General features: G+C 40.4%; 1 protein-coding gene across 1 annotated transcript in view; it reads right to left on the bottom strand.

Annotated features, from left to right (window-relative positions):
- Positions 1-19,287, bottom strand: part of LOC149195430 (WD-40 repeat family protein / beige-like protein) — a 316,178-nt gene that overhangs the window by 257,947 nt on the left and 38,944 nt on the right. Inside the window, exon 4 of the mRNA XM_089407918.1 lies at positions 18,942-19,018. Within this exon, the coding sequence (XP_089264044.1) occupies positions 18,942-19,018 (77 nt within the window). The remainder of the gene's footprint in view (positions 1-18,941; positions 19,019-19,287) is intronic.

The following is a 19,287-nucleotide window of genomic DNA, read 5'->3' as shown; positions in this document are numbered from 1 at the left end:
TACAGGGGAACAAGTGGCAGATATCCTCACCAAGGCCCTTGGAAAGTCTAAATTTGACTACTTCAGAGAAAATATGGGGATGGTAAAGAACCCCTTTCAAAAGTATTTTGTTAGCAACACGAATGAAGAGGGAGTTGGAGTGCATATGCAGTGTTGGGAGAAAGGACCAACAACAGCACAAATGCAGAGGGAGTTGCAATGCGATGCAGTGTTGGGAGAAAGGACCAACAGCAGCACAGATGCAGAGGAAGGTGCAGTGCGGAGCCAGTGCTAGGAGAAAGGACCAACAGCAACACGGATGCATAGAGAGTAGTCGTACAAATGCAGCAGTAGCAGTGGCAGAACCATGGGTAGGAGTACAGGATGCAGCAGTGAAGAGGATGTTGGGTAGTGAGGCCTAGCAATAGCACATGTTCCGATGTCGGATTATCAGAGTAATACTTAGTGAGGAGTATTGCTAGAGCATAGCCCTCACTAGGAGGGAGTGTTGATCTGGGGTAGCAGCAGATGTGCTCTAGCCACGAAATTTGGTGGAGAGGTTGGGGCACATGAGATCTCCAATACCCAAAAAGGGTTTGGGCAAATTCTAAACAGATCAAGAGATATTAAGCTAATTAATGTTTTTAATGGAGTCCCTAAGTCTAAACTTAGGGTAAGTAAAATATTAATGTGTATTAATATGAATCTATGTTAGAATGGTCCAAAAGACATGGATCAAGCCAGATCTAATCTTAGTCGTTGATTAGGAACTTAATCGCGGCCGCTGACAACAAAAAAAGTATAAGAGGAGTATTGAGGGGCACTTGGAGAACATATTGAGGGAGACCAGTCAGTTCAATTTCTGGAGTGGGATTTGCTAAGAAATTGAACCAATGGTCTAGAGAGCAGTCGGGAAGTAGCAAGTACGGAACAGAGAGATGGGAGATCAACGCAGAAGAGGCAAACGCAGAGTGAGGGGAAGCCATGTAGAGGCAGCAGAGACTGCGCAGAGCTAGAAGGGCCTACATCATCCACACAGAGGCTGCAGGAGTGACGCAGAAGCCCAGAGAGGCTGCGCATAGCCTCAGTTGGCTGACGTAGAGGGTTTCAGGCTGTAGCAGAGGTCAGTAGGGCCTACGCTGGGTTTTGGAAAGTGTTGGAAGTTTGTCTATCTGTGGGTAAGCCAGTTTGGCACCCTATTGTACAAGAAAATTGTTGAATAATAAAACCCTCCCTTGCTGCACCAGTTTTCCCACATTGGGTTTTTCTGGGGACATTAGGCCAAAATAACTGTCTCAATGTGTGCATATTTTTGTGTCTGTATTACGCTGTGATATCTGCAGCAGTATTTATTTTATTTTTATGATGAAATAAGTAGGAAAAGTAAATCAGTTGTTGCAGTGCTAGAATTTTCACATCAAAGTTATGGTCAACACTAGTGGCAAGTTGGTTTGATGTATAAGTGTGTAGACTTCAAGAGATGCCTTGGCACATCGTTCATGCATGGGGTTGCAGGGTGGACAGCTTGCCCTGACGGGTGTTATTCCGATGGGATGGCACTTGTATGCCACCCTATTTTCGATTTATGGTAGCATCGGATGTGCTCTAAGTCTCAAATTTTGCAGGGAGGCTTGGGCACATGTATTCCAAAGAACCCAAAAAGCATTCTAGGAAATTCCACCCAAAGACAGTTTTATTAAAATAATTAATTATTTTTAATGGGTCCCTAAGTCTAAACTTAGGAAATTAAAATAATTAATGGCTATTAATCTAACTGTGGGTGTAACTTCTAGAAGAAGACGAGGATCAAATAGAAATGATCTTAACCATTGACTAGCTTCTAATCTGGGTCGTTGATGTCAACGAAAAGATTATTTAAGGAAGCTTGAGGGTCATTTGGTAGACGCACACAAAGTTGATCAGTTAGATCAAATTGCTGAACTAGAGAGCAGCGCAGTGATTTCATGGTGATCACACAAAGAGGGACAGAGATATTTTTGGCTGGAGAATCTACTCTAGAGCCAAGAATACACAGCAAGAGGCAGAGAAAGATGCAGAGGAGGTAGCAGAGAACCCAGTGAGGGTTACGCCAAGCCAAGAAGGGCTCACGTAGAGCAATGCAATGCCTTCCAAGTAGAAGTGCGAGATTTCGCTAGGGGTTTGACGTTCTGAGCCAGGGGGGCTGAAGTCGAAGCTCCTGAGAGCAAATCGATCCAGCTAAGAGGTGACATAGTGCCTCAAAGGCAGTGACGCAGGCCCACGTTGTGACCGTGTATGGGTAGTGCAGAGATAGCCAGGGGCTCATCGGTTCAGTTGTCGATCAGCCGGGACTTGCAGTGTAGAGTGAGGTAATTTCACTAATTTCTTTTGTCGAGTGATATTCCTTTTTACTTCATAGCCAGCAAGGCATCCAAAGATTGTATTTGGAAATTACTACTGCATAATAATAAAAACCCTCAAATCTACTACACCGGTTTTCCCACATTGGGGAAACAACTATGTCGCTTGTGTTGTATCTTTTTCTTGTTCAGTTTCTTGTTTCGGCACATTATTTTAGATAGTGAATACTAAAGTTGTATTTACTTCGATATGTATCGTAGAACACAGTAAATAACTTGTATGGATTAACAAGTAGGAGAAGTAACATTAGTTTGCTACAGTAGGGATTCCAGGTTTAAGAAATTTTCACATGGTATCAGAGCAGTGAAAGTGAAACAAGAAGAGCAGTGCCAAAGAAGCCAGCATTGAGCAAAGAAGGAGGTCGAATAGCTGCAAGAGGTAGTAGCCCGAATCCCCAAAGGGATTGCGTTGTCCAGGCTAAGAAGGCTGAATTTTCGAGGAAAGTCTCTCTCTGAGTGAGTCGACAGAGAGGAAAGACTTCCAGATCGAAATCTTGCCAAGATAGAGGGAGCAGCGTAGAGCCTCAGTGTCAAGAAAGAGCTGGTGGGACGCATTTTTCAGCAGGCAGATTGTTGGGGTGAAAGACATCAGAAAAGAGAGGAGAAGCACAGTGAGGGAATTTTTCCTCAGTAGACTTCCCGCCAAGAAGTTTGTTTTCTTATTGCCTGAGCAGCAGCAGGAAGAGATAGAGAGGAGCAGTTCGACATTTTCATGGCAGAAATTGCAACTAGTGAGTTGAGAGATCGGGACAGGTTGGATGGGGCATCCAACTATCTGATCTAGAAGGCAAGGATGTCGTGCCTTCTAGATGATCATTTTCTCAAGGCCTATGTCGACAGTGTGGTGGCTGAGCCTAGATATGCAGATCCACTGAAGAAGCACAAGGGATAAATGGCGAAGGTCGAGAGAATAATCCTTGATGGAGTAAATGATCACGTGGTATGTCACATCGCTAGCAGAGGGACTGCTAAGGAGATGTAGGATGCCTTGGCAACGCTGCATTAAGGATCTTCCGAGCAGCGGAAGATGTACTTAGAGCAGAAATTTAGATCTGCACCGAGGCAGAAGGGTGAGCGCATTGGAGCGCATTGTTATGTTCATCACGAAGCTTCAGGAGACCGAGATGAGTTAGCAATTTTGGGATCTACACATCAAGGTTCTGAGATGGTGAGACTGGCCCTAAATTCAGTCTCAAAAGAGTGGCAAGCCTTTGTCCAAAGCATCCTGGGCAGGACAACTTTGCCAAATTGGGATAGTATGTGGGCAACTCTCAAGCAGGAAGAGCTGAGGAGAGATCTGAAAGCTTGATGTAAGCAGCAGCAGTGCGTCAAAGCCCAAGGAGGAGGAAGAGAATGCAGCCCTTGCATCCAAGGGGCAGCAAGAGCAGCGGAGGCAAAAGAAGGGCGTCTCGAAGATTAAATGCTTCAGGTTTGGTGAAATGGATCACTACGCAACACAGTGTCCTCTCAAGAAGAAGGACAAAGATGAGAAGCACAAATTGAAGGCTGCACCCATGAAGATCGAGGAGGAGTTTGCCATGACAACTGAGATACCTCCAGGAGAGAGGTGGGCGGATTTAGAGTTGTAGTTCGAAAGAGCTAGAAATGGGCAAGATCCTTGAGGAGCCCACCTCTCAGATCAATAACTTGCTAGGGAGCCCAGGGCAGAGGTAGCAAGATGGACCGGGTGAGTTGATGCGGAGGAACGTAGGAGTGACAGTTGCAGTGGCTAGTAGCGCCAGAGATTGAGCAACGCAGAGCAGAATTGGCAGCATTGCAAATGGCACAGAGCAGAGGTCGGCGCAGCACAGAGGCCTCAAAGGGTCAATGTAGAGACTAGCAGCAGTCAAACTCCAGTAGCGAAATGCATCACACTGAACACCAGTTCAATGTTGCACGAAGCAAGGACAAAGCGGGGACGTTTTTTAGAAGCGTCATTTTCCAAAAACCTAGGACACGAAGCGCCTTGGAAGCATCTACTATATATATATATATATATATATATATATATATATATATATATTGTATTTGTATTCATTCAAAACAAACATCCCAAATACCAAATTAGTTGTAGAAGACATGAAAACATGCATATTTTTACATAAATCAAGATAGATATGGCATCCATTGTACATCAATGATTAATTATTTCAGCATCAACCATCTACAATCTAGATTCCTCTTCTCTTGTCTAGCCTTTGCCTCTACTTCAATTCTATAGGGATTTTAGTCAACATTGCCTAATTTTGATCAAACAACGTAATCCAAGCCTTATAATATGTTAGAGAAAGCTTAACATGCCTGATCAATGATTTTGACTCGATTGAAGGGTACATAATTGCTAAGGCCATGACAAAGGAGTTCAACAATCAATAACACCAACATTGGGGTACATATAGGGCTTGTTTCTCTTGATTAAATGTCAATCGCATGCCCTCATACATGATATAATCCAAAAAAAGCCCCGCAAAACCATCTACCTTCTCTCGGATCCATAGTGGATACACGCCCGAACCTCCACAGATCTGTGGATTTGGCCCCCACAGATCCAATTTTGCAGCAATCGCCAGAAAAAGGAGGAACCGCAAATCCAATTTTCAGATCCGCGATTATGCCGAAGGATCGATGGTGGATCCGTATGGGACGCGGATCTCCCTTTGGTTCCTGGGGGGGAGCAGTTCCTGCAACGCTGCTTAGTTCAATAATTTGGGATGTTTTTCCATTGTTGATGTAGTAGCAGCAACAATTGGAGAAGGTTGTAGTGCAGATGCCGTTGGCAGTGCCAGTAGCAACACGGATGCAGAATTAAGAGGGAGTTATAGTATGGATGCAGTGTTGACAGTGGCAGTGTCAGCAGGAGTATAGTTGCAGCAGCAGCGCAGTAGTTGTTGGACAGCGTGTCAGACATCAGCAATGCAAAGGACGATGTTATGAAGTCAGGGTGATGCTTCAGTGGGAGGCATTGCTAGAGCACATTCCTCGCTAAGAGGGAGTGTTGATTTCTGGTAGCATCAGATGTGCTCTAAGTCTCAAATTTTGCAGGGAGGCTTGGGCACATGTATTCCAAAGAACCCAGAAAGCGTTTTGAGAAATTCCACCCAGAGAAAGTTTTATTAAAATAATTAATTATTTTTAATGGGTCCTTAAGTCTAAACTTAGGAAATTAAAATAATTAATGGGTATTAATCTAACTGTGGGTGTAACTTCTAGAAGAAGACGAGGATCAAGCAAAAATGATCTTAGCCATTGATTAGCTTCTAATCTGGGTCGTTGAATGTCAACGAGAAGATTATTTAAGGAGGCTTGAGGGTCATTTGGAAGACACATAAAGAGTTGATCAGTCAAATCGAATTGTTGAGCTAGAGAGCAGTGCAGTGATTTCGTGGTGATCACACAAAGAGGGGCAGAGAGTTTTGGCTAGAGAATCTTCTCCGGAGCCAAGAATACACAACAAAGAGGCAGAGAAAGACGCGAAGGAGGCAGTGCAGGGTGACGCAGAGCCAGGAAGGGCTCAAGTAGAGCAGCGCAGTGCCTTCCAAGAAGAAGTTTGAGATTTTGTTGGGGGTTTCACATTCCGAGCCGAGAGAGCTGAAGTCGAAGTTCCTGAGAGCAAATCGATCTAGCAAAGAGGTGACGCAATGCCTCAAAGGTGGAGACTGCATAGGGGCAGCGCAGAGATAGTGAGGGTCTCGTTGGTTCAGCTATCAATCAATTGGGACTTGCAGCGTAGAGTGAGGTAATGTCACTAATTTCTTCTGCTGAGTGATATTTTCTATATTGGATAGCCAACAAGGCATCCAGAGATTGTATTCAGAAATTACTATTGCATAATAATAAAATCCCTCAGATCTGTTGGACCGGTTTTCCCACATTCGATTTTTCCTAGGAGTTTTGTCCAAAAACAACTGTGTCATTTGTGTTGTATCTTTTTCTTGTTCAATTTCTTGTTTCGGCACATTATTTTAAATAGTGAATACTACAGTTGTATTTACTTCGATATTTACTGTAGAACACAGTTAATAAGTTGTATGGATTAACAAGTAGGAGAAGTAACATCAGTTTTCTGCAGTAGGGATTCTGGGTTTAAGGAATTTTTCACATAGATAGAGCAGTATATAGGGATAATGTTCTTCCACTAATGTATTGGACACAGGAGCAACTGAGGATCAGCACAACAATGGTGAGGATTCATGTCACTTATGTCTACCAAGTCAGAGAAGGAGATATGGCTCACATCATGGTGAGTCCAATAGCAAGATGGCAGATACATGGGCACATGCAGGATACCAGACGGTACGAGGTGCATCAGTAGCAAGCAGTAACACCCAGTGGGTAAAAGGATATGCTGTGGTGTGTAGAGGTATGCAGACGAGTACAATGATGCATGGTTCTATGCAATCGCCATGTTCCCAATACACAAAGTACCCAAAGACGTGAATGTGTCCCAAAACTGGTTTCTCCACTGTAAACGCCTCCTTTGGGGTCAATCTGCCCAACAATTTTGTGTGTGCTTCTATTCTGCAAGTATACAATAGTGTCGCAAGTCTTTGCCCATAGAAACGAAGGCAAATCTTAGTCACGGAGCATGGTCTTTCCTGCTCTAACTATAGCCCTGTTTTTCCACTCCACAACCCCGTTCTACTAAGGGTTGTACACAACAATAAAATCCTCCTCAATACCTTCCTGAGCACATAAGTCCTTTAAGTCATTCGAGATGTACTCACCTCCATTATCCCACCTCAATGTCTTGATCTTCCTCCCTCTCTGATTCACAACTAGAGCCTTGAACTCCTTGAATTTGTCGAATACCTCGTTCTTATTTTTCATGAAATTAATCCAAGTCTTCCGAGAGAAGTCCTCAATGAAGGTCACATAATACGAGTATCAACTCAAGGATACTGTTGACATGGGCCCACACACATCAAAGTGTTCTAGGTCCAAAATCCCTTTGGACCTAGCATCACTACTCGTAAAGTTTGTCATAGCTTATTTACCCAATGCGCAACCCTTACACATCGCATGCTCCACGACCTTCAGTTCTGGCAGCCCTGTCAATATCTCCTTGAGCACATTAAGTGTTCCATGATGGAGGCGAACCATCCTCCTGTGCCATAATTCTCCCAACCCTCTGTTACAGCTTACCAATACATGTGTTGGTTGAAATTGCAATCGAAACAAGTTGCCCTTCTTGACCCCTATTACTTTCATTTTCTTGGATTTCTTGGGTTGTATATACACTTTATCCTCTTCAAAGGCCACAATGTAACCCTTGTCCTCCAAAATACAAATTGAGATCAAGTTCTTTGTCAAATCTGCAACGCACAACACATCCTCTACCAACAAGGGTTTGTTGGACTCCCTATGAAACTTGACTATGCCAATACCAGTTAAATGGTACTTAGCATCATCTCCAAGCTCTATGTAGAAATCCAGCTCCTCCTTCAAACTGGTGAAATACTCATTGAATCTCGTCATGTGGCAAGAAGCCCCACTGTCAATGTATCACACGCTGCTAGCAACTGAACTCGAGAGACATGCAATGAGAAAAAACTCATTCTCAAACAGCACTACAAACTCATCCACCTCTACGATAGCAACAACCTACTTCTTCTGCTCACCCTTCTTCTTATTCAGGCACTGCCTAGCATCGTGACCCAACTGATGGCATGCAAAGCATTTAACCTTGCTTGGAAAATCAAAGTTCTCCTCTTCTTCGAATCTCTTCCTCTAATCTCCTCACTGACCACTTTCTCGAACTTCCTACTGGACGAAATCATCCCAAATGGAGGAATTTATAAGGTAAGTTCCTTAGATAGAACACCAAAGGACACCACTCAAATAGATCACAAACTAGTACACCAGTATTCTTGACGTGGTTGAAACCCTCAAAGAGGGAAAGAGTCCACGGCCTGAGCCAACGCGGCCACTTTAGGCAATTTATTAATGTAAAAGAAATAAATTTTACATAGGCTTCTCTCGTGAACGGTCACTTAACAAATGACCCTCCATGCTCTTTAAATACAGATAATGGACCAATCAGGTGTTAAGCCACGAATCAAGCGTCGGTAATATCGAGGAGAGAATGAACCGTCAGATCACCTCATGTCTAGAACATATCGTGACCGTTGAATTGTAAGTTACAAAAGTACATGTTAAAGAAACACACTTTACCTAACTATATACTAGACCAAGTTATACTTAATTATTTCCTATGTGTCCGAATATCCTAACATCCCCCCTTAAGAACAACTTAGGATAGGATTGAAGGATGTACAGAGATGACACATTAGGAGAAGGAAGGAGGCATTAGAGCCTATCCCCCCTTAGTGACAACTTCCTGAACTCCAACCATAAATCGAAGTTTAGTAAACTTCGCCTCTGTGAGAGCCTTTGTAAAGATGTCTGCAACTTGATCATCGATTGAACAATATTGCACTTCAAGAACATGGTCATGAATGAATTTTCTGATGAAATGTATGGGTAGTTCAATGTGTTTGTTGCGCTGATGTTGGACTGGATCTTTGCATAGTTGAATGGCACTTTGATTATCACACCAAAGTGTAGTCGGATGTTGCTGCTGAAAACCAAACTCTGACGAAGCCACAGGGCTTCCTTACTAGCTTCAACGGCGCCACGATACTCTGCTTCTGTTGAAGAAAGAGAAATGGCACTTTGTTTCTTGCAAGGCCATGTAATAGGTCCAGGACCAAGAGTGAATACATAACCTGCAGTAGAGTTCCGATCATCAGGGTCACCAGCCCAATCAGAATTAGTGAAACCAACCAATAGAGGAGATGCTTCTGCACTGTAATGAATCCCAAACTGAATTGTACATTGAACATAACAAAGTATTCTTTTAGCTGCTTTCCAATCACTTTCATGTCGGTTGTGCATAAACCTAGCAACAAGGCCAACGGCAAAGGAAAGGTCAGGACAAGTATGGGTCAGATACAGAAGTTTTCCAACAAGCTGACGGTATAAGGTAGCATCAACTTCATGGGAAGTACAAGTGACTGAAAGTTTGGCTCCAGACTGAAAGGGAGAAGGGGTTGGCTTACAGTCTTCCATGTGAAAGTGGGGTAGAAGATCACATGCATACTTGGACTGGGAAAGGGAAATACCTTCTTTGGATTGCAAGACTTGAAGACCAAGAAAATAATGCAAGTGTCCTAAGTCTATCATTTCAAACAACTTTTTAAGGCTGGACTTCACATGGTTTATAAGGTTGGGATCAACACCAGTAAAGATAAGATCATCAACATAAAGAACAAGAATGATAAGAGACTCACCCACTTTCTTGGTGTAGATACTATTGTCAGAATGACACCTAGAAAAGCTAGTATCTAAAAGAAAGCTATCCATTTTGGCATACCAAGACCAAGGGGCTTGCTTGAGACCATAAAGGGATTTCTTAAGCCAACATACAAGGCTGGAGTCTATTTGTATAAAGATAGGAGGTTGTTCCATATAGTTTTCTTCATGCAAGTCCCCGTGCAAGAAGGCAAATTTAACATCCATCTAATGGAGTTCCCATTTGAAAGAGGCAGCAAGGAAAAGGACAAGGCAAATAGAGTTCATTTTGGCAACAGAGGAGAAGGTTTCAATATAGTCAATGCCTTCAACTTGTAAAAAACCCTTAGCAACAAGACGAGCTTTATGTTAATCAACTTTTCCATCTGGTCCAAACTTGGTTTTGTAACCCCATTTGCATCTAACAAGTTTTCTTCCCTTTGGAAGAGGAACAAGGTCCCATGTATCATTTGCCAATAATGAACGATATTCTTCATTCATAGTTGTGTCCCAATCTGGATGGCCTGAAGCTTCTGTAAAGGTGTCAGAATCATAATTCGCTGAAGCTTGAGCCAGTGAAGAAGACACTCTATCAAACTGAGAACGTGTACAACGTTGATCTGTAGGATCACCTGCAAGAGCACCTTCTGCATCCCAAGTAGCGCGGACCCATTTTGGAAGTTGAGGAGCTAAAGGAGGATCCCGAGATGGTGGGGGGGAATTGTCATCCTCGCTGTCATCATCTAAAGAAGGAATATTTTTAGAAGTAGAAGGGATAGAGAGAGGTGGCACATCCGCCAAACTAGCCTCATAGGCCAATATATTTTCAGCAAAATTTACATCTCTTCTAATGATAACATTTTTGGACTTAAGTGGAATAAGTCTATATCCTTTGACATCTTCAGAATATCCAACAAAAATACATTTTCAGTCTTAGGTTCTGAAGCTTTATGTTTCTCATCTAGAACATGGGTCCATGCTTCACTTCCAAAAACACGAAAGTGACTTACATCTGGTTTAATTGAGCTCCATGTTTCTTCTGGAGTGCTATTCTTTAAAACCTTAGTAGGAGTGCGATTTACTATCTAATTTGCACAGCTAATTGCTTCTGCCCAAAAATTAAGACTAAGTCCTTTAGATTAAAGCTTACAATTAGCCATTTCCTTTAAGGTGTGATTCTTCCTTTCAGCGACACCATTTCGTTGTGGAGTACATGGAACAGTATGTTGCAATTGAATTCCATGCTCATTGCAAAGTTTGATAAATTTTTTGTTAACATAATCTCTGCCATTATCAGATCTTAGCTTAAGAATTTGATGGCAGATTATTTCTCAACAAAGGCCTTGAAGGCCAAGAACATGTTAAAGACTTCACTCTTGAGTTTTAAGAAGTAGACCCAAGTGCGTCTAGAGAAATCATCAATAAAAGTTAAGAAATACTTGTAGCCAGGGAATGAAACAACTAGAAGTGGACCACATAAATCACTATGCACAAGCTGTAAAGGGGTTGAGGCGTGCCAAGAGGCACGTTTTTCAAAACTATCCCGATGATGTCTTCCGAGTACACATCCGCAACAAACACCATCTCTGCAAGATACCATAGGAAGACCTATCACCATATTTTCTTTACATAGATTTTGAAGGGAGAGGTTGTTTAAGTGACCAAACGCTCATGCCAAAGTTTGATCACTTCGTCATTAAGAGCAACAAATACCAAGGGAAGAGTTGATGACCCAAAGTTGTTAAACTTATACAACCTTGTAGAATCATCAGCAATGTCAGTAGCTAAAATCTGTCTAGGATCTCTTAAGTCCTTAATTACAACATCATGAGGTGAAAATTCAACGGCTTTCCATCACCTAAATAAATTATCTGATATACAGATAGAAGGTTGCAAGATAAGGTAGGAACACATAATACATCTTTAAATTGACCATTGTCTAGATGAATAGTTCCAGTCCCTACAACATTAAGAGATCTATCATCACCAACATATATATTTTTGGTGTTACAATCATTTAAAGAAGAAAACATGGCTTTGTTTTTGGCCATGTGATAAGAAGCTCTAGAATCAATGAGTCACTCATGAGAATGAGAAGAAAAAGATACATTTAAAGCATAACCAAACCGAGATGCTTGACAACCACATGCAAAAAGTGTTATTTTTTAAAGATGAAATTGAAGTTGAAGAATGCTCCAAATGGATGTTATGCTCCTTCATTGCTGCTTCCAAGGCTTCCATCTTCTTAAAGCATTTGGATTCTAAGTGGCCATCACGATTACAAAAGTTGCAGTGTCTATCAATCTTCTTCTCTTCTTTTAATTGTCTTATCATTTTGTTGAGTTGATTTTTCATTTTGAGACTGAGATGGCTTAGGACCCTTGTTTGGATTAAGACCATTCTTTTTAGGATGTTGCTTCTTAAGATTCTTTGAACTTGGTTGCTGTCGGGTTGTTAAGGCTTTCTTAGAAGAGTTCCCAGTATTAAGAAGACCAAGATGTAAGAGTTTTTCTTGTTCTCTTATTAAGGAATCACAAAAGGCATCAAAAGAGGAGGACTTGTAGTCTTGTCCTTGAGAAATAAAGGCTTCTCTAATAGAATGGAAAGTGGAAACAAACACAGAATAGGTTGGTCCAAACTTAGTAAGAATGGAATAGATAAGGCTATCATCTTCCTTCTTAACCTTAACACCTTCCAAGAGAAGTCTAAGGGTCTTGAACTTGGACAAAAAATCTTCAATGGAAGAAAAATTATTGGGGTCCAATGTAAGCAACTCATTTTCGAGTTGATGGGCTCTAATTTCATTTTTAGTTCCAAAAACTTTTTTGAGCTTTTTCATTACTTCATTGGGGATATCAATTTTTGCGATATGGAATCTAAGGTCTGAAGAAATAGATATCTTTAACAACCCACGTGCTTGATCTTGCTTATTTTCCCATTTGGCTTGCTTATCTTCATCTTGAGGTTTAGACTCTTGGCCTGAGGCTATTCTATAAAGACTTTTACTTCTAAGTAAATCCACCATGTAGGATAGCCATTGGAAGTAGTTGTTGTTGTCAAGAATAACTAGGCATGGACTTTCCATTTTAAAAAAAATTAAAGTTGTATATGTTGAAACTAAGTGTTCCAAAGCAAAGATCTCGAAAAATTAGGCCGATTCAAAAAAAACGGCCTTCGAATAATGAAGTTATGGCTTTTTGAAGAAAAGTCGTTGAAAATGCCAACGAATTACGTAAATGTTTGGAAGTGAATGATAATGTTATTTTTTTTTAAATCCCCTCCTTTCCAAACTTAATCTAATTAGCTCACTTTAACAAAACAAAACAAAAGACTTTATGTGATCTACTTTTATAAATAAGTGAAAGTCATTTTTACAATGGTACTTTATGAACTATCCACTAAATTGTAACTTTAATAAAAGATATAAGTGACTCACTTTTTATAATGGGTGAGAACACTTTTACATAAAGTAACTTTAAAACATAAGTTACATGTGCTTTTTGAAAAAGTAACTCAACAAAAAGAAAGACTTGAACCCAAGACCTCTATTCTCATAAAGTAACTTTAGACCAAGTGAGCTAGTTTAAAAGGTTAGTAATTTTTGGAAAGGAGGAAGGGGTTTTTTTGTTCACTGAAGCTTTGGGGTGCGTGCTTACTTGAAAAACCCCTTTTTGCCTACAAAAAAAAACAACCACACAAACCAAACGAACAAGCAAAAGTATCCAAGCCTTACGACTTAAAGTTAGATTTGGCCAAAAACTAAATATTTTCCTCAATGTTTCTGATTTTCCAAGATCACACTAAGGCACGACAGAAAAGAGCATACGCATGAGAAAAATCCTTTCTTTTTGTTTCTGGTTTGCCCAGATCGCACAAAATCGCGGGGCAAAGAGCATATGCAAAAATAAAAGGTATAGATCCGGTAATAAAAAAAAATTATATAGGACTATAAACCGAAATAAATAAAGAGATAAATAACTATAACTGCAAATAAAGATTGTATACCTCCAAATCTTAAAAATGACGTAGCTAGGGCTATCGGAAACCTTTTCGCGTGAAACGAAAGGGGTTCCTCACTGGAACAGATGCTCCTAACACAATAGAGCAGTCCTCTCAGCCCGAAAGCGGTCAAAAACAATAGATCTAGGAAACAACAGTCAGATGCAGTTGTACCAGCTTCGGATTTGGATCACCAACGGATGCGGCCCTCGAATAGCTCTGATACCATGTAGGAATTTACAGGGTAAGTTCCTTAGATAGAAAACCAAAGGACACCGCTCACAAACAGATCACAGATCAGTACACTAGTATTCTTGACGTGGTTAAAACCCTCAAAGAGGGAAACAGTCCACAGCCTGAGCCAACGCGGCCACTTCAGGCAATTTATTAATGTAAAAGAAAGAAAATTTACATAAGCTTCTCTCATGAACTTTAAATAGAGATCATGGACCAATCGAGTGTTAAGCCACGGATCAAGTGTCGGTAATACCGAGGAGAGAATGAACCATCGGATCACTTCATGTCTAGAACATATCGTGACCGTCATATTGTAAGCTACAAAAAGTACATACTAAAGAAACACACTTTACCTAACTATACACTAGATCAAGTTATACTTAATTATTTCCTATGTGTCAGAATATCCCAACACCAAAGTCTCGCCCAATTGGGTAGGTGATCCCGACCCATAACACACTTGACAATGATCTCCAATGCCTCAAAAAGACATTCAAGGCTATAAGCACTAACTCCTTAGCAGTTGTCTCTCCAACAGCAGCCAATTCATCCCTAACCTGTGCCAGCCTAGAAAAATAAGATGTCATGCTCTCGCCCTTGGACATTCTTGTGCCATGCAACTTGTCCTTGAGCAACGTCGTTCGACTCCGATATAATTTCGTGAGCACATTCCACATCTTTTTCACAGTATCCTTCTCTGACAGATGGGGTATGAGATGATCTTTGACCCCATCAAGAATAATCCTTTGCACCTTGGCCTCCTTGACCTCATGCAAATCAAGAGCAATTGGATCATTTACTGGTGGAACCATTGTTGTATTAACAAAATTCCATAGCTTGTTCTCCTTGAGAACAACTGAGATTCAAACCTTCCATTGCAAATAGTTTGAAGAACCCTCAATCCTGTCCTCATATCGAACACTGGTAGCCATTGTAGAATAAAACCCTCAAAGAGATTGAAAACTGAAATCTGATTTTTTTTGTCCTAAAACCTGTGTCAAATATCTTTGGCTTTGTATTTAGAGTTTAGAGCTCTAATACCATGTTAATTTCTTTAAACCCAATTACAAATTTATTGTCTCAACAAATAATCACATATCTGAAATAAATAATGTTTTCTAATCTGATTTGTAATAATAAATATTCTAGGTTTTTAACCAAATAAACAGCAAAAGCAAAAAATACTCTAAACCAATCACATGCAATAGAGAATAACACAAATATACCCTAGAAACCCCAGTGTGGGGAAAACCAACAAACATTGGGCTTCTTATTCAACTTCAGGAGAAATATTTTCTTACAGCAGTTACACAAGAATTTGCTTGGCAAATACCCAGTGAAATATCTCAGCCCTCTCTCTCTCACTCGGCTCTTGTACGACCCACATGCGTGGCCCAGCAAAAAACTTCTGCGTACAAAGAAACTCGACCTCTCAACCAAAGAGAAAACCCAGCCTCTTTGTTGATCTCGCTTAGCCTAATCTTGGTCTAGCTAGCTCAATCTAGCCTTTTCTCGCTCTCGCTGCCAAATACTGCACTCCACTGAATCCCAACTCAGGCCAAATTGAATGTACATCTCCTTTGGCACAAACCTCCTATTAAAATAATCAAAACCATAATCTCAAGCCAAATCCCTAATCTCAACAGTTGAGATTAGATCTCACTTTACTAAGATCAACTACTATGACTTAATCTGTGGTTTACTTATTTTCCCTTTTAAAAAAAAGGTACCCAACAATTAAATTAAATTTCCATCTAAAGTCTTAAGAAATTAATTAATAAACTGCCATAGGAGATAATTAAGGTGACTTGTTGCATGTCATTCAACCTGTTCCATGCAGAATCACCTTCCAAGCGACAATCTCAACAAGTCTTAACAAGGGGCACATCAATCAGAAGTTCATTTATCTACTTCACTTGTAAGCTGTTGTGATCCATCAAGGTGCACAGTTTCCTTAAAACAATTCTATATTTACAAGGGGCTAAACAATAATAGTTTCAGTTCAATATAAGCTCCTCTATAAGAAAGAATGGTACTTGTGTAGGAAACAACAGCATGAAAGACATAAACTAACATCAAAATTGCAGCCTATGCAAGAAAGACACTTCGAATGTAGACTTCAGCCACTGTCAAGAGAAAATTTGCAGAAAGGAAAATAACCATGTTACATTACTATCTAGAGTGTGTTGTGGCCACCAACAACCCCCCTCCTTATTTAGTATTAGCAATAACACTAGATGAGTGGGGACCCTTAGTAAAAAATTCAAAAAAAATTAATTAAAACTCATGTATTATACTCCTTAAGGAAATATCGCATTGCGCGAAGAAGATAGGACATTTCCTTGTGAGTAGAATGATAAACTGCGAGAATGCGACGCGAACCATCGCATTGCATGCATTAAGAAACGCTCACAAACAAAAACTTTAAGAAATCGCCGATGGCCGATATGCGGCATCGCATATCGCAACATCGCAAAAACAGCACATAACTATTTAACGAATTGTAACAATCTGCGATCCTGTGATAATGCGATACTGCAATCGGCGATCTTGCGATCGCGCAAAACAGCAATCCGTAATCCTGCGATCGGCGTGATCGGTCAACCCTGCGATAACACATCTTGATGAAAATGCGATAACGCGATAACGCGATGATGCGATGCTGCGATGCGAATCGCAGAGATCGTCCATCGCAGATTTTCCCCGGCTCAACATTCAAGAAAAATTGAATACGCGCATTAATGGAAATTAATGAATGTACGCCAAGCGTTAATGAAAGACAAGTTTTGTGTTTTTCAAAGAGTTAGTTCACAACAGATGGCATGCTTTTTTTTGTACATCCGTAGAGCTCACAGCTTTCTTGTCAATTTTTATTATCATTACTCTCTCCTTATATGTGAACTGCAGGAATGAAAAACAGAAACAATATGAAGCAATGTGCAGGGAGCGATTAAGGAAAAAGGATAAAGCTCCAATGCTCGGAAGCAGAGAAGAAATGCCCTCATGAACAGATACCGCATGCAACAGAGCCGCGAATTTCAGAGCATTGCTGAGCTATCCATTATAGATCTATCAGTCAGAGCCATGGTTCAATGAATAGTTGAACAATGCTGATATCAACAGGCGATTTAACGCTCAAGGTTAGAAGCTCACAAAAGCAGTATGTTTGCAAAATTTTAAAGCTTATACCTGGTGAAGGAAAGCACTGAAGGGAAAGGCACTAAAGGCAAAAACGCACCAGAAAGTCCCGGATCAAAGAACGGAGGCAGTTTTCGATCACTGAGAAAATTGCTCAAAAAGCAAAGTCCCTAACTGCTTAGTCACTCATAAGCCCGGAAACGCAAGAAAGCAAAGGCAGAGGCAATTTGAGGGTTAACCAAGTGGAATTTGGGTTATTACTGAGCATACACAGTACACCACATAGCCAGAGATGATTCTCAAGTATATCTGCTATTTTGCTGGAAGAAATGGTGTCAGCGCTTGCCATTTCTGTTTGCTTAGCTCAACCAAAAGCGGAAGACAGTCAGCCGACTCTACCCAGGAAATATTGAATGCTGCAACATTAAGGAGCAAATGCAGAAATAGTCAGATATTAGATTTATTTTTAGAAATAATTTTGCTTAGAAAAAGGGCGGTCATTTAAACCGTATCCTGAATCTGTGTAATTAAGTTATTTAGCTAGTAGTATTTAAACCCTTCTCATGCATTTAGAGAAGGGTCCAAAAATTTATCAAAAACTTGTCCTCAGAACATGCACTTTTGCACCCTCCGAGGAGGTTTTGGTGAATGAATGGATCAAGATTTGTTGATGTTTGCATTTGATATCTGCTACTGATGTTGCACTTCTGTACTCTTAGTAGATGTTAGAGCAAGGAGAAATAAATCATTATTGCTTGAAGCTTATGAGTAGGACCAGTCATAAATGGTACTTTTATCTCTTGACCGTTTCTGCTTATATGTTAAAGTGATATACAGTTTTTAGTTGTTTATATGTTATTGCATGAATGCTTGAGTTACCATTTGGCACTTTTGTACGGTGATAGCTATTTATTTATGTTTAATGTATGAATAGCTTATTATGCGATATGCTGTTCATAACTATTTTGCCTAACTTTTTATGCGAAATAGTTCATTTTAATTGATTTCCTTTCTTATAATCGCTGAATGATCTTTATTACCAGTTGTTATATGAAATCTCTTTAGATCGCATAATAGAAGAGTTACATCCTGGGTTAGCATAGATTAGATGTGCTGTTTTTATTAGATTACCATAGTATAGAATTAGATTAAAGTTTGAATTAGAATAGCTTAGATAGTTACTGTTAGATCAGCAACATCCAATTCTACACACACACACCCATAGATTGGGAAACTGGTCCCATTATCCCCAGTGGGAACCCACTATACCAAATGGATAAGGCGCTGCCAACCAAGGTCCGGACCAGGCGGGTATCCCCCTTGTTGTCGACCCGATTTTCGGGGCTTCAACAGAGTGATAATGCAAGGTTAACAAAAATACACTGGAACTCATAGGAAGGGATACTCCTTATAATCAGTTTTGTTTGACACCATCCACTGTAGACAAAAGTGTTATTAATAAAGCATGTTCCCTAACCATCATGTGACATCATATGGGAATAAAGGGACAACAATCTTTTTCTTCTGCCAGAAAATGGTGGAGTAAAAGAAAGAATAACTAAGTCCTGTTGTGGGCACTCTCCCAAGCAAGATAAGCAGGCTGCCAACAATTGGATTTGCACCAGTAATGCTGCATAAGATGACCCCATTCTAGACAGAGGTTACAAAAGAAACAACAACAAAGAAATGCACTAAAGACACAAGAATAATGAAAGCTTCCTGTTCAAATTTGGTAATCTAGCTTCCTGTTTGCATAATGAATGATTTAGAATTTCTGCAATCTAGCATAATGTACATGTTACCAGTAAATTGTGCATTCAAGTACATCTGTGGCCTGTAATCCTGGGTGCATGTAAGTCCTTAAAGGAGCTATGACTAGTGTTAAGAAAACAATGCTACCTTATACGCTGTTCCCCAGTGCTTGAACCACCGATCATTGCCAACCATTCGGCACAGTGAATAGTTGCTTCAATATCCTGCTAGCAAACAGTATGTTAGAGATGATTCCATTGTAACTTTGTTACATCTCAACACATAATATCACAATACATAGATACAGCATTTTGTCAGGAAAATAAAAATGCACACAAATCACTCTTTTGGAGAGTATCCAAAAACATATGGCAACATACATAAAAGCATGTCCACTAATGGATAACGACTAGGTGTGAATCAGAAATGTATATAAATGCCAGTGACCCAAATTAAATTAATGGAAAAAAAAAACTAGGTGCATAAGTTAATT

This window comes from Pinus tabuliformis, chromosome 2_2 (genome assembly GCF_031772625.1).
Source record: "Pinus tabuliformis cultivar Carrire ecotype Pingquan chromosome 2_2, CPIR1, whole genome shotgun sequence".
In the NCBI taxonomy this organism is placed as follows: Eukaryota; Viridiplantae; Streptophyta; class Pinopsida; order Pinales; family Pinaceae; genus Pinus; species Pinus tabuliformis.
This window is presented reverse-complemented; position numbering and strand designations above follow the sequence as displayed.